Raw genomic sequence first — 14,478 nt, forward strand, 5'->3', positions numbered from 1 at the left:
AACACTTGCTCATGGAGGAGTAAGAATTCTCATTAGCTTGTGACAGTCTCTCAGCAATGACAAACACGGGCCACATACGAGTCTAGAGAGGATTTTCCACAAATATTTGACAAAGCAAAGTTATTTTGATGCTGACAATGTCTTGGCTCTGCAGGCAAGGCAAACAGATGAATGAGGGAAATTTGTGTGCCAAAAACAGCATGTTGTTGTCATGGTAATCAGGGGAAAAAAATGACAACAAAAAACCCACAACTTACAATTTGCGATGGGTCTGCTTTTCTTTTCTAGACACGCCATTGGGTAACAAGACCAGCTTAAATCATTCACAGAATTGATCCTCAAAATGTGCGTCATCACACTGAATTAATTTCGCTATGAAGCTTAAATTAGCACAACATGCTGCTATAATGAGTACTGGAGAGAAATGAGCAGGAGAAAAGGAGGCTCTTGTCTGTGGTTTCATGTGATTGTATCATTGCAAATATTTATTTGTGGTAGAACACCAATAGGGTCATCTGACATCTGAAAAAAATACTTGATGTACCCAAACTACTAAAGCACTTCACTGACTGACATGATATTTCATCTGCTAATAATACAATACCCAGACTAGTTCTACTATAATTGTGGGTAGTATCAGCCTCAGATGGGCCACCCACGGCCCACCCACATTTCCTTCACTGACCGCCTGATGCATATTGCACACAAAACTAAAAAAACACTCAATTAGATTGTCTGACTGCAAAGCAACTTAAAATAATTTTTAAATATACTGTAGCTGCAAGCAGCAATGATATGAACATTATGTGGATGTACAAAACTACCAAATTTTGCAATACGTTTGATCGCAACAATCATTGCTGTTAATAGATTACATGCCTTTAACTAGTCGTGGCCTAATGGTTAGAGAGTCGGACTCGTAATCCAAAGGTTGCGGGTTCGAGTCTCGGGCCGGCAGGGATTGTAATTGGGGGGAGTGAATGTCCAGCGCTCTCTCCACCCTCAATACCACGACTGAGGTGCCCTTGAGCAAGGCACCGAACCCCCAACTGCTCCCCGGGCGCCGCAGCATAAATGGCTGCCCACTGCTCCGGGTGTATGTTCACGGTGTGTGTGTGTTCACTGCTGTGTGTGTGCACTTTGGATGGGTTAAATGCAGAGCACGACTTCACTTCACTTACTGCATGATTTTTACTGTACATTTCTGCCATATGGACATCACCTCGACATAGTCACCACTGATAAGCTACTCCTACATATACTGCAGAAACTTTAATTTTCTGTAAAGCTGCTTTGCAACGATTTGTATCGTAAAAAGCACTATATAAATAAACTTGAAACTTAACTAGTGGCCTACACTAATTTTTGTAATTCTTACAGACCTTTAGGGTCTCAAACAGAGTTTCGTTACGATCGGCCTCCATTAACCTTGTCTAATAGTTACTCAAAATTCATTGGACGATGGCGACCATTTTTGTTTTTTAAATACACAAATGTCCTCGACATTTGTTGCACTTTGGACAAAGACACGGCATACCACGCATACGAGGCATGTGTTTTGTCTGTCATGAGCCAAGGATTCCAACGAACGTGAGCCTCTGACTCACGGTTTAGGAGTTATGAGTAATTTTGTACTTTTGATTGCTGTAGCGCCCCTGTCAGGCTGATTGGGGCAAGCCTTAGTGACGTGAGCACTACTATCCCTCCAAGTTTCAAGTATCTATGACTTATGGTTTGGTCTACCTGGTCAGTTTTAGCTGGAGAATGCTGATCCTTGGGCATTCTAACAATTACAATAGGGTTTCAGCGTTATGCTCTTGAACTCCTAAAAAATATTTTTGTACAGCCTATTATTCTAGTATAATCCTTTTCAGATTTATCAGTCCAAAAAATGCAACTAAAAACAAAGCATGGTTGGTTGGGTTATATGTTATTCAGCCTCATCCCGTCTAAGTGGGTAGTCCAATTTTAAGTCACTTTGGATAAAAGCGTCTGCCAAATGACTAAATGTAAATGTAAATGTAGTTTTAGGTTAGAATACATGGAAACTGGACTAGACTTTATGCTGAAAATCACAAGTATGGTTCTGTGAGACTAGATTTTGAGTGAGGAAGAAAGAAAGATGGATGTATAGCAAATCCTCAGCTTCCAATTTTGAGCGCGACACAATGATCATTGGTTTTGATCCTTCTCCACGGGGCTGGACATTATCGTGTAGCTCGAGGCTGCAGTTTAAAATCCCTCACTGAGACTCCACCACAGTAGCAAATGCTAGAAGGGCATCTGACATGCTGCTATTCTGGGATGGTTTATGAGCTCCTGATGTGTCCCAGCAGGAAACCTCTGGACCAAACGCTGTCCAGCACATACATGCATGGGCCACATGGTACAGGGTTGCCGCTCTTTTTGACCATAAATTTCCATGACATTTCCAGCTGTTTGAGTTTAGTGCAAGACGACATTAAAAAAAATCCTTTTACAGCATGCACTTACAATTTTCAACTGATTAAATATGTTAGTGTTTAATATAATCTCAAATTTTAGAAATTAGAATGATTCTAGAATTTATAACAGCATGCATTTTACTGATTAAATATTTTAGCTTTAAGCTTTAAGCTAATATAATGCATTAGCGTAATGGCTTGCCCTGTCATGCGGCTTTGACAGATGCGTGCGTGTCCTTATCTGTAAATGTCACATATTCACGAGAGCATTTCCATTTTTGCGTAAAGACCCGTCCTGACAGTCTGTGTTTAAGTTTAAATTCTGAGGCGCGTGCACTCGCATCAGACAGACGGTAGAGAGGGAGACAATTAATATTCAGTGCAAAAACATTCATTGTGCTGAAATATCTGTTGTTGTACGTTAAATTAAGGTTTAAAAGTCAACATTTAGTGCACGTATTTTATGAGTAGGAACTGTAATGGGGATAACTGCCTGTAATTGTCTGAATATAAATATCAGATGCTTCATAGGCGCCTTTTAAAGATAAATAAATGACTGCAAAGATGACTAAACTAGGTTATATTCACTAGCCTATACACAGTGCTTAAAACAAATTTATGTAAGGTTTTAGCGCGCGAGCTATCAGCACCCGGGTGATAACGGAATAAATTCCAGCATACGGCACTCGCATTGAACAAGAGTGAATGGTTTTGTCCACTATTGTTTTTTTTTCCCCCCTCGCTGTTGTTGTAATATACTGGGAATCCATCAACAGAAGCATACATTAGCCGAATCCTGTTTTTTTTTAACGTGTTTTATTTATAACAAACCATATTGCAAATACGTTGTCAGATTCAAGTTGAACCGCGGTCCTAGCGCGTGCCAAACCATGTGTGGAGAACAGTACGGTTCGATTTTTTTCCGCAAACCATTCCACCCCTAGTGTACACACACATATATATTATGTAAACAAAAACTTTTATTTTGGATGCGATTCATTGTGATTAATCATTTGACAGCATTAAATATAATATAATACTTTCAAAATTTCTAAATTATATAATACAGTAAAATACTTTATATTTTTAAGTCTTAGAAAAGACATTCTATTTGATGTATAAATAAATGTAAATATATATGAAAACATATTTCTAGGTTTCCCCATTAACTAATGGTAAACTCCTGTTGTGTTTTTAAGACTTGTCTTCTCTCATGACCCCTTAATTATTAACAATATAAAATCTGGTCACATTTTGGTTGTGATTATTTTTGCATTTCATGATGCATTACATCATTACAGATTCAAAAATGAACCGATGAAGAAAAGCCAAAAGCCTACCATCTCTACTTGGACAAATTGGAGAATAACACTGAATAAATAAAGCAATTTAACCCATTATCTCCAAGTTGGCTGACCTAGATGTTCAGGTCGGCAGAAGATGGGTCAAACATCAATATTTCATTTGAACATCCTTTCTAGCATGAATCTTTAAATACAAGGGCAGGGGGATGGGAAAAAGACTTAGCCATGGATAGCACATGATGAGAGGGTCAAGGTTGACTAACTCGAAATGCACTTGCACCATATGACTCCCTGTTATCAACTCCATCATTAACACAAATGAGGTGGAGCACCATAGTGGCACAGCGGCCCAGAATAAAAGCATCAATCTTAGGACTCCTAAATGAAAAGGGCAGAGAACTTCACAAGTAAACTGCACTGTTAGGACTATCCATTAGCTTTATCTCTACTGAACAGCACTGCTGGCTGACTAGTCTCCTTGGTACTGTAGATATACTGAAGCACATATAAGGGTAGAAAGGAAATAAATTAATAAAAATCCCAAAGAGAGTAACAAAAACAACATTGTATTCTATTTGTATGTTAAGCAGCATGCTGAAACCTACAGCAGCACTTTGAAAAATGCATTGGCAAAAAATTGATTTTTGAAAGACAATAAATCTCAAAAAATGTCAGAAGAGTCTTACAATTAAAGTGAGACCAAACAGCAGCACTGAACACATCAAAAATAGATGTTGAGATGTTATTATGGCAATGTTCTGCTACTGGAGATAAAAAAATAACAGTGAACATAACAGGAGACAATGCCCCCATTTTCATCCGGCTTCAAATCTCAGATCAATAATTAATCAAAGCTTCCGACACATCAATGTCAAGCAGTAACATGCATGCAATGCAACAATCTGCAAGTTTATCACTGATGAAATAAAGAGATTTGGAGCAAGTAGACTGTGATGCCAGATAATGACAGCTTTGATACTTGATCGACGGTCATGTGTCTTTGAAGAAATCATTAGAACCTGATTGGACTAACGATGCGTATAACGGCACATTCTGTGAAATATAGCCAATAATTTTTTTTTTTTTAAGGGCAGTCTTTAATTTCATGGTGTGTCACCCTTGTGGGGCATAAAGGAGTTAAAATCAATTGAATTGTATTGCAGTTCACTTTTTACCATTAAGGATTTTTTTCCAGCCAAGTGCAGCGACTGTGCCTTGGATCTCCTTGTCATTGTGTCAAATTTTTTAATCCTGGCAGGAAATAGTCATTAATAAATATGGTGTGAATACTATGAAATTGCCACAACCCAATGCACAGGACTAATTTCGCTGTGTTACAGCTTGTTTCCGTTGTGCTAATCTTGTTGTGTTGCAGCTTGTTTCTGTTGTGTTGTGCTAATCTTGTGTTGCGGCTTGTGTAGTGCTAATCTTGTTGTGTTGTGGCTTGTTTCCTTTGTGTTGTGCTAATCTTGTGTTGTGGTTTGTTTCCGTTGTGTAGTGCTAATCTTGTTGTGGCTTGTTTCTGTTGTGTTGTGCTAATTTCATTGTGTTGCGGCTTGTTTCCGTTGTGTTGTGCTAATTTCGTTGTGGTTTGTTTCCATTGTGCTAATCTTGTTGTGTTGCGGCTTGTTTGTTGTGTTTTCCTAATCTTGTGTTGCGGCTTGTTTCTGTTGTGTTGTGTTGATTTCATGGGTTGTGGATTGTTTCCGTTGTGAAATCACATGCCTTTGGTGTGAGAGACCCGGGTTCGAATCCACTGTGAGACACCAATGTGTCCCTGAGCAAGACACTTAACCCCTAGTTGCTCCAGAGGTGTGCGACCTCTGATATATATATAGCAATTGTAAGTCGCTTTGGATAAAAGCGTCAGCTAAATGAATAAATGTAAATGTAAAATGTTGTGCACTACTGGGCCACCGTAAATAAAGGTTATGGTCCCTACAATAGTTGGAGCTGAACACTTCAAACTAAAGAACTATGGCAACTTCAGGAGAAAGAATGTTCTAAAAAGCCTCCAGAGCGAGCAGGTGGGCCGGGCATGAGCCTCTAATTCAGAGGCACCCGCGTTTCCAACAGCTTCTCAGAAGCGGCAGCTGTACTAAAAGGAGATGTGATATTGTTATGCAATTTCAATTACGCCGCAGGGAGAAGGATCAATCCGACAGCCGCTCGTTTCCCTGAGCGAGCAAAGATGAGACAGGGACACTCCAGAACATCCTTTAAATTACACAGCGATTCAGATGGTGTTCTCTGCACTAGCTGGTTTTGTGAGCACTACACGTTTTAATGATTATCTCTATTTCTTGAAGCAGCTATGCGTGCATATGGCGTCTGAAGTGGTTCTATAGCCGTGCCAGCGATTCTTGGAATCGCAGAACGACTGAACCACAGTTTAACTAGGAAAGTCTATTAAATGCATTCATGATGGATATGTGTGTAACTTAACCAGTGTGCACTTGCTGCTAAAGAAATGCCAGTTTGTGTAGGCACTTTTAAAAGCTCACTGAGAATGACTCTCACACTGAATGAACACAGTCACGCAGTGTCACCGCAAAGCTCTTAAAAATGACAACTCATTTAAAATGGCTTTGAAATGAGTCATATATTTTAAAAACCTGCAGTAACCTACAGGAGGGGCAATTCATGGTTTATTATTCGTGACACCAAAGGCTGTTTTCTGTGGAATAATTATTGAATTATTTCTTTCTCAAAAATGGCCAGGATTCAAGGACAAGATCAATGATGACAAAATAATTTTTTAAATAATTAGCTGTGCTTCCCCAGGCATCAATATCATATAAAAGAAATTCACTGTGTTTTGACTGGTTTTCATGCCATTACTATGCAGTTGCTAGGGCAGTTCAGAGCAAATTACTTTTTTAATCAAATGGGCCCACTGTTAACGTCCCAAAAATGCTTGCGTACAATAGTAGCAGTGATGTATGCACCTTAGCAAACACCACTAATACAAATATACTGTGTCCTTGAAGGAGGAGAAATCATAAAAATAAAAAAAAACACTGGTTTTGTGTTCAGACAATGACACGTTTCCCTGTGGAGGATTTAGACCACAGCTCACAGCTGGGTCTTGGCCTCCAGACCTGCTGCGAGCCAACACGACTGATCGTGAACCCTCATTACGGACGCAGCGAAGAATCTGTGGGAAGATTGTTACAAGCCTGAAGGAGATTTAAAGATGGTAAATTCTTACATTTTTTTCTTCTTGGTGGAAAGAAAAAAAAAGATATCAGTGCATAAATGGAGGAAAATACAAACGTTTAAGACTAAACCAACAACAGAAAGTGCTTTCGATGTCCTTTATGTGTGGGAAGAATTGCTTACCACTCTATTATTACCAGTCTAATTGTGTGCACTTGTCTGCCTCTAAATGACACTGGGCACACAGAGAGAAACAGAGAGAGAGAGGGAGAGAGAGAGAGGGAAAAACTGGAAAATATAAACAGAGGTTAAAGAGTCAGCAGTTTATCAGAGAGACACAGGTAAGACAGCGAAATATCACTTTTTAGAAGCACAGAAAAACGAAACGCAAGAAAGCAAAATGTGTACAAAAGTTAATATGTGAAGCAGTCAGACACGACAAGCTCTTCTGAGTATGAAAATAATGAATAAGGGATGTGGGTTGTGAAAACTCTTGACACTCTAATTGGGGTTCCTGTTGGTTTAGATGCCTCGTTACCCTTAGGATATAATTAGCTTAGCGTCCTCAGTCCACAGTCATTCAATTAAGAGTCTGTTCTGTCGTGCATGCTAAAACAGATGTAGCTGGGTAATTGTCTTTACTCTGAGCACATTTGATGAAAGGTGATCTAAGTGGCTGAACATATCAGCGCAAACATGGCTAATACCGCCCAAACCCGCAACTGTACAACTGATGTCATAGATACAATATCACAGGCTAATGTATAAAATTTGTTCTACATTTCACGTTTATCTCTTGCAGTTAAAAACAATTACTTGTTTGTGAATAACCAGCAATCGCTTGTAGACTCTAAAAGAGCGTTAACACATACAGCGGTTTCCGACGTCAAAGCAGTCACAGCTACCAATAGGAGGGAAGATGCTGGTGAACATGATCTGCCTACTGTGATTTAACTTTTCTATATTTGTCTTTTTTTCCCTATCAGTCGCTGTCCACATGCAAGGATATCACATATTATGACTTTACAATGATGTTCAATTTGTTAAAAACAATTCATATATACCATTTAAATACTTATCTATTTAAATATATATAGCCTAGTATACATACCCATATCATTTGTATATTACATTAAATATAACATAAAACATTACTATATTTATAAATAAATATATTATTATTTATATGCAATATACATAATTTATACGTGCCATTATAAATAAACAAAATATCTATGGAATATAAGATGTATACTTATGGTGTATATACCACTATACATTTAAAATCTATCTATCTATCTATCCATCCGTCCATCCTATTTTTATGATTTGTTTTACTAAATAATTCGACACACATTCATGTTGAAATGTTAAAATATATATAAAAAATAATGAAATACTCAATGCATGACACCTAATCAATTAGTTAATGTTAACAAATTGAACTTGTAAAGTGTTACTAAAAAAACATGCTTGGAAAACCAAGCCAATGGTCCATATATATATGGACATACATATATATATATTTGATCCCCTGCTGATTTTGTACATTCGCCCACTGACAAAGATATGATTAGTCTATAATTTTAATGGTAGGTTTATTTTAACAGTGAGAGACAGAATAACAACAACAAAAAAGAAAATTCAAAAGAAAAACGCATTTAAAAAAAGTTATAAATTGATTTGCATTTTAATAATTTCAATAATTATTTGACCCCTTCCCGAAACATGACTTAGTACTTGGTGGCAAAACCCCTGTTGGCAATCACAGAGGTCAGACGTTTCATGTAGTTGGCCACCAGGTTTGCACACATTTAGCGTGCATGTGTCATTGTCATGCTGTAATACCCATCCATGACCCATTTTCAATGCCCTGGCCCTGACGGTACATGGCACCGTCCATCGTCCCTTTGATGCGGTGCAGTTGTCCTGTCCCCTTAGCAGAAAAACACCCCCAAAGCATAATGTTTCCACCTCCATGTTTGACGGTGGGGATGGTGTTCTTGGGGTCATAGGCAGCATTCCTCCTCCAAACATGGCGAGTTGAGTTGATGCCAAAGAACTTGATTTTGGTCTTATCTGCCCACAACACTTTCACCCAGTTCTCCTCTGAATCATTGGCAAACTTCAGACGGGCCTGTACATGTGCTTTCTTGAGCAGGGGGATCATGCAGGCACTGCAGGATTTCAGTCCTTCTCGGCGTAGTGTGCTACCAATTGTTTTCTTGGTGACTATGGTCCCAGCTGCCTTGAGATCATTGACTAGATCCTCCTGTGTAGTTCTGGGCTGATTCCTCACTGATTCTCATGATCGTTGAAACTCCAAGAGGTGAGATCTTGCATGGAGCCCCAGTCCGAGGGAGAATGACAGTTATTTTGTGTTTCTTCCATTTGCAAATAATCGCACCAACTGTTGTCACCTTCTCACCAAACTGCTTTGTGAGGTCTTGTAGCCCATTTCAGCCTTGTGTAGGTCTACAACCTTGTTCCTGACATCCTTGGACAGCTCTTTGGTCTTGGCCATGGTGGAGAGTTTGGAATCTGATTGATTGATTGCTTCTGTGGACAGATGTCTTTTATACAGGTAACAAACTGAGATTAGGAGCACTCCCTTTAAGAGAATGCTCCTAATCTCAGCTCCTTACCTGTATAAAAGACACCTGGGAGCCAGAAATCTTGCTGATTGATAGGGGATCAAATATTTATTTGACTCATTAAAATGCAAATCAATTTATAACGTTTTCTGGATTTTTTTTGTTTGTTATTCTGTCTCTCACTGTTCAAATAAACCTACCATTAAAATTATAGACTGATCATTTCTTTGTCAGTGGGCAAACGTACAAAATCAGCAGGGGATCAAATAATTTTTCCCCCACTGTACATATATACACACACTCACATATATACATGGACCATATACGTGTGTGTGTGTGTGTATGGTGTGTTTGGAAGTAGGGATGGCCATTATGACCAACAATATAGCAGCCACTTGGTGATCTCCATCACTGTGTGTGAACATTCCATTAGAGACACAAGATTCTGGCATTGATGTGTGTCCCTAAACTTTAAAATGGAGACAAGAGTATTTACTATTCTTTGGGACTGTTTGCTTTTCGATATATGACAAAATGCGACAAACTAAACGGCCACCAAACGGTTAATGTCACCTTGGTCTCCCAGATTTATCAGCAGTACAAACAGCAGTAGATGGTTTGACAATATTGACATTGATTGACTTGAACCTTCTAAGCAAAGCATCAAGCAGTGTTTTTCTAAGTTCGCAAAATCACATTAAACAGCAATTTCGTCCTCCAAGCAGTCAGAGGGGCTATGTTTGTTGAGCACATTGAGCAGACGCAGGGTGCTCTCGTCCTGCTGTCCCCAGCTTTCATCACTCTCATCTGTGTTTGACTCGTACTCGGATGTGATTCCTGACTCGCGGAATTTTAGCAGCTCGAGGCTACCCAGAAGCTCGTCCCGTGATGAGGGTGAGACGCTTTGGGATGGTGTGTCAGGACTCTCCTCCTGTTGGGGTGGTCCCGGAAGAAAGCGGAAACACTCAAACTTGATCAAGCACTGGTCCCTACCTATTGGACTGCCCAGTGGCAGGGATAGCTGTGTCCCATCGTTGAGTGGAGGAAGGATGGCATCCTCTGGTCTGGGGGTGGTGGGGTCGCATAGGACTGGGGGCACGTTGGCACGGAAGGTGATTTCCAGGAGACTGTCTTGGGATCCCACTGTTAAGGGAAAGGAAGATATTGAAAATTAATTGTGAATAATCTCATGACTTTTTCTATTTAATTATACTAATCTAACAAAACTTCCTAAACAAAAATATTTTCATATCAAAACATGTTTGGTTTTAATGCATCTATTTTCTCTTTTCAGCTAGACAAAAAATAATTTTAATCAAGGCAGAGAGTTTTTTTTTTAAGAAGTTTCTTATGCTCATCAAGGCTGCATTTATTTGATTTAAAAAAACGGATTTTTTTATATAACTGTATATAATTATTTACTTTTTAATTTTGTAAAATTAGTTATAAATAATTGAAATTGTGAAATATTATATTTAATTATATTAAATATATTTAAAAATAACAGTTTTCTATTATAATATACTTTAAAATATAATTAATTCCTGTGAAGCAAAACTCAATTTTCAGTATCATTACTCCAGTTTTCAGTGTTACACGATCCTTCAGAAATCATTCTAATATATTGATTTATAATCAGTGTTGGAAACAGTTGTGCTGCTTAATATTTTTGCTATTGAACTATTGAAAGCATCACCCATCATGATGCATTCTCAGTGTTAAAATTAATTAATTTCGAAGCACCGTACTGTTTCAAAGTAAAACTGGGGTTCCGTCTTTCTACTCCCTTTTCTCTGTGGATGTCATCTGCCTTCCTTCATATTATATAACGCTTCATAATGTCAGTTCTGCTCCACTGTTTTCCCCTTTTCTTCTGCCTCAGTGGGTTAATAACAGTGCTCCTACCCCTGCAACACATCCTCACTTGCCCTCTCTGAATAGATCTGATGTGTTTCAGCAGATTTTTTATTTCACTCTTGCCTTTTCACTCAGACCCTCCCATCTGTTCCACCTCTCCTCTCTCCCCATCACATACAATTTCACTTTGCCTTTTAACTTCTCTCCCCTCATGGCACTCCACAGGGGTTAATTTCATGCTTATTTTAAAGCACACTTTCACATAGACCAGCAGCACCTGGAGATGTGCTGTCTTTCACATTAGCCCGCATGATAAAGAGCTCTCATCCTTGACTGTCCCAACTGTCACACTTAAGACACCTTGTAAAAAACAGCTGTAAATGACTGTTAAATCTCTTCTCATGTCCTCTTTAATAATGACACCACATTTTACTCTGAAGTTAGGGTTAGAATCTAGTACTCAGGATGTTTTCATAGCTAGTACTCTTTAAAATAATAATAATAATAATAATAATAATATATAAAAAATAATAATAACATTATTATTATTATATGAAAAATACATTAACATTTAGCAATTTAATAATAATAAAAATTAAAACTTTTAAAACTTTTTCTCAAAGGTCGAAATTCAATACTACTGTACTCAATGCATGGCTATACTGTACAGCCTGAGGATGTCAGTAGATTAAAAATTAAATGATAATCATGTGCATGATTATAATAATTGCATGTTAATTATAATACTGCTTATTCTAACAATGACTATAAATAAATATTTTCATACCAAAATGTATATTCAATCTTAATGCACTTTTATTTATTTTTTGTTATTTTATTATTTATTTTCTTAATGCACTTTTATTTATTTTTGACAACAAATAATGCATTAAAGATGTTTTAATGGATGCAGAAGGTCAACAAAAGATGCTTTACTGAAACACAGACCTCCTGTGCTTGTGCTCATTCTTCCATTACGAAGGATGTTAAACAGGGCACAATTAAAGTCTGCCACAAAAACAATGGAGGTTTTTACAGTTACTCCCTAGCACTGCTAAACACAGGAAATCATACTCACTAGAGCCATTCCCAGCCAACTTGAGCTCCAGCTCCTGAACCTGTTTGACCAAGAGAGAAATATGCTGCAGTAGGTCCTTATTCTGCAGCAGCAGCTGATGAACTCGAGCCTGGGCCTCAATCCTCGCCGCAGCTTCTGCAGAGAGCTGATCCTTCAGCAGATGAACCTGAGGAACACACCAAAGCAAGCATGCTTAAGTACAGCAGAATATTCTACCAACCAACACAGAGACCTCCAGAAGTTAATATGCTGTATTATCCTAGAGTCGCCTCTACTAAGGACAAAAACTCAAACTGGCTCAATTTATCAATCTTTTTTCAGCTCCAACTCAAAAGCATTTTGAAAATTTAAAAGCAATACTTTTAAAAAAATAAAAGAAGTTTTAGGTTTTCATTTGATTAAACTTTAAGGCCATTATTTCATAATTAATATCAGAATTTGCCTTTGTTCAGCTTCAGAAGAATATGTCTGAACATACTGGGATCCGGTCTGGGCTTCAAGAGTTCAAGGAAATTAAAACCTTTTTATTGTTATTCTGAGAATTTCAAAGTCCTACTTGAATTTATTCATATATTTAAGATTAAACATCTTTAAAATATTTTTTTTATCTACAATCACCATAATGCAATTTGGTATGCAGTTCTATTTAATATATTTTGAATGCATTTATATGAAAAATTGATGGCAAACTTTATAAAGTGTTACTATGAAGGTCATCTCATTTACTGTGTAGGTAGCAGCATTCATGCAAAATTAAAGAGTGCTTTCATCTTAAAAGCTTCTTTAACACCACATCAAGAAATAACTTTAAAAAAAAGAAGATATTTTATGTTCCTGATATCAGCTGTATTTTAAGAGTAATGATGAAATAATATGAAGCGCAACGATGGAAGGACAAATGGCTGTTATATCTGTTAAAATTTTTAAAAACAAACAATAAAACAAATAAATACAATATAATAATAATTATTATTATCATTCAATATTATATTTAGTTATATACATTATAATTAAATCAGAGTAAAATTTTTCTGCCACAAATATAATGCAAGTCTTTGCAAAAAAATATATATAAATATATTAAAAATAATAAGCCATTAAATATTACAGATGAATATTATCACTAAATACTTAAGAGTGTGTTCAATTTACACCGCTTTAGTCAAGTAATAATTAACTTAATCCTAGATAAAGGAATTATCTGGAATAGTCTAACAAACCTCCATTTCCATAAGTACCAGAAAAAGTCCTCCACACATTTTGTTATGAATTGCTGTTTGGTTTGTCCAGCTAATGACAAATGGCCAGCTATAAAGATTTCCAAAGCGATTATGATGCACTTGAGTGTCCTTCGTAAGTCCTATGATTCTACCCAGCGATAGGCGAATCCATTTCTGCCAGTGGCTTATGCTGAGCACCGTCTAAGTGTCTGTTTGCTCCTAAAGCCACTCTCCAAGGGGTCCGGGGTGATTTATGACCCAGCTTAAACAGCGTGCCTGCTCGTGCTGCCTGCCCTTAAGAACAATACATTCTCCAGACGAAGCCAATGAGCCATCAAGATCAGGCCAGCAGGGAGTAACGCAAAAGATTGAGGAAAAAAAATTACCATACTGTAAATGTGGATTGAAAGCTTAGTTCAGGTTGAGCCGCTTGCCATCAGTTCTCGAATGTAGTGCTTGTACGTATGTTTGCGTGTATGTTTTCTGACAAAGAGTGATTGTTTTTGGGGAAAGAGCTGCCCACCATGACAAAAGATGTTGTTTTCAAAAGGATATAGGATGTAATTGTATACAAGCCTCATATTTCATGCTGTCATGGTTTTATATCTCAATCTGAGTGGGGTACATTCATCAGCAAGGCAAGTCAGGGTAAATGTTGGGAGTCCAAATGCTTTGATGATCATCATTTTCCTCGATGACATACAGAAGCAGTATTTATTTTCCTTGTCTTCAAAAAAGTAAACAACAAAAGCAGCAATGAAGAACTGTTTAACGCCAATGCATTGCCACTGCAATCAGTTATTCTACGTTTCATTTTCACAT

General features: G+C 37.6%; 1 protein-coding gene across 1 annotated transcript in view; it reads right to left on the reverse strand.

Annotated features, from left to right (window-relative positions):
• The window catches only part of LOC306878890 (carboxyl-terminal PDZ ligand of neuronal nitric oxide synthase protein-like), a 130,146-nt gene that overhangs the window by 10,563 nt on the left and 105,105 nt on the right, over positions 1 to 14,478 (reverse strand). Inside the window, exons 9-10 of the mRNA XM_079431479.1 lie at positions 12,437 to 12,602; positions 10,495 to 10,644 (exon numbers count right to left, since the gene is read on the reverse strand). Of these exons, the coding sequence (XP_079287605.1) occupies positions 10,495 to 10,644; positions 12,437 to 12,602 (316 nt within the window). The remainder of the gene's footprint in view (positions 1 to 10,494; positions 10,645 to 12,436; positions 12,603 to 14,478) is intronic.

The sequence above is a fragment of the Barbus barbus genome (genome assembly GCF_936440315.1).
Source record: "Barbus barbus genome assembly, chromosome: 13".
NCBI classification, from domain to species: Eukaryota; Metazoa; Chordata; class Actinopteri; order Cypriniformes; family Cyprinidae; genus Barbus; species Barbus barbus.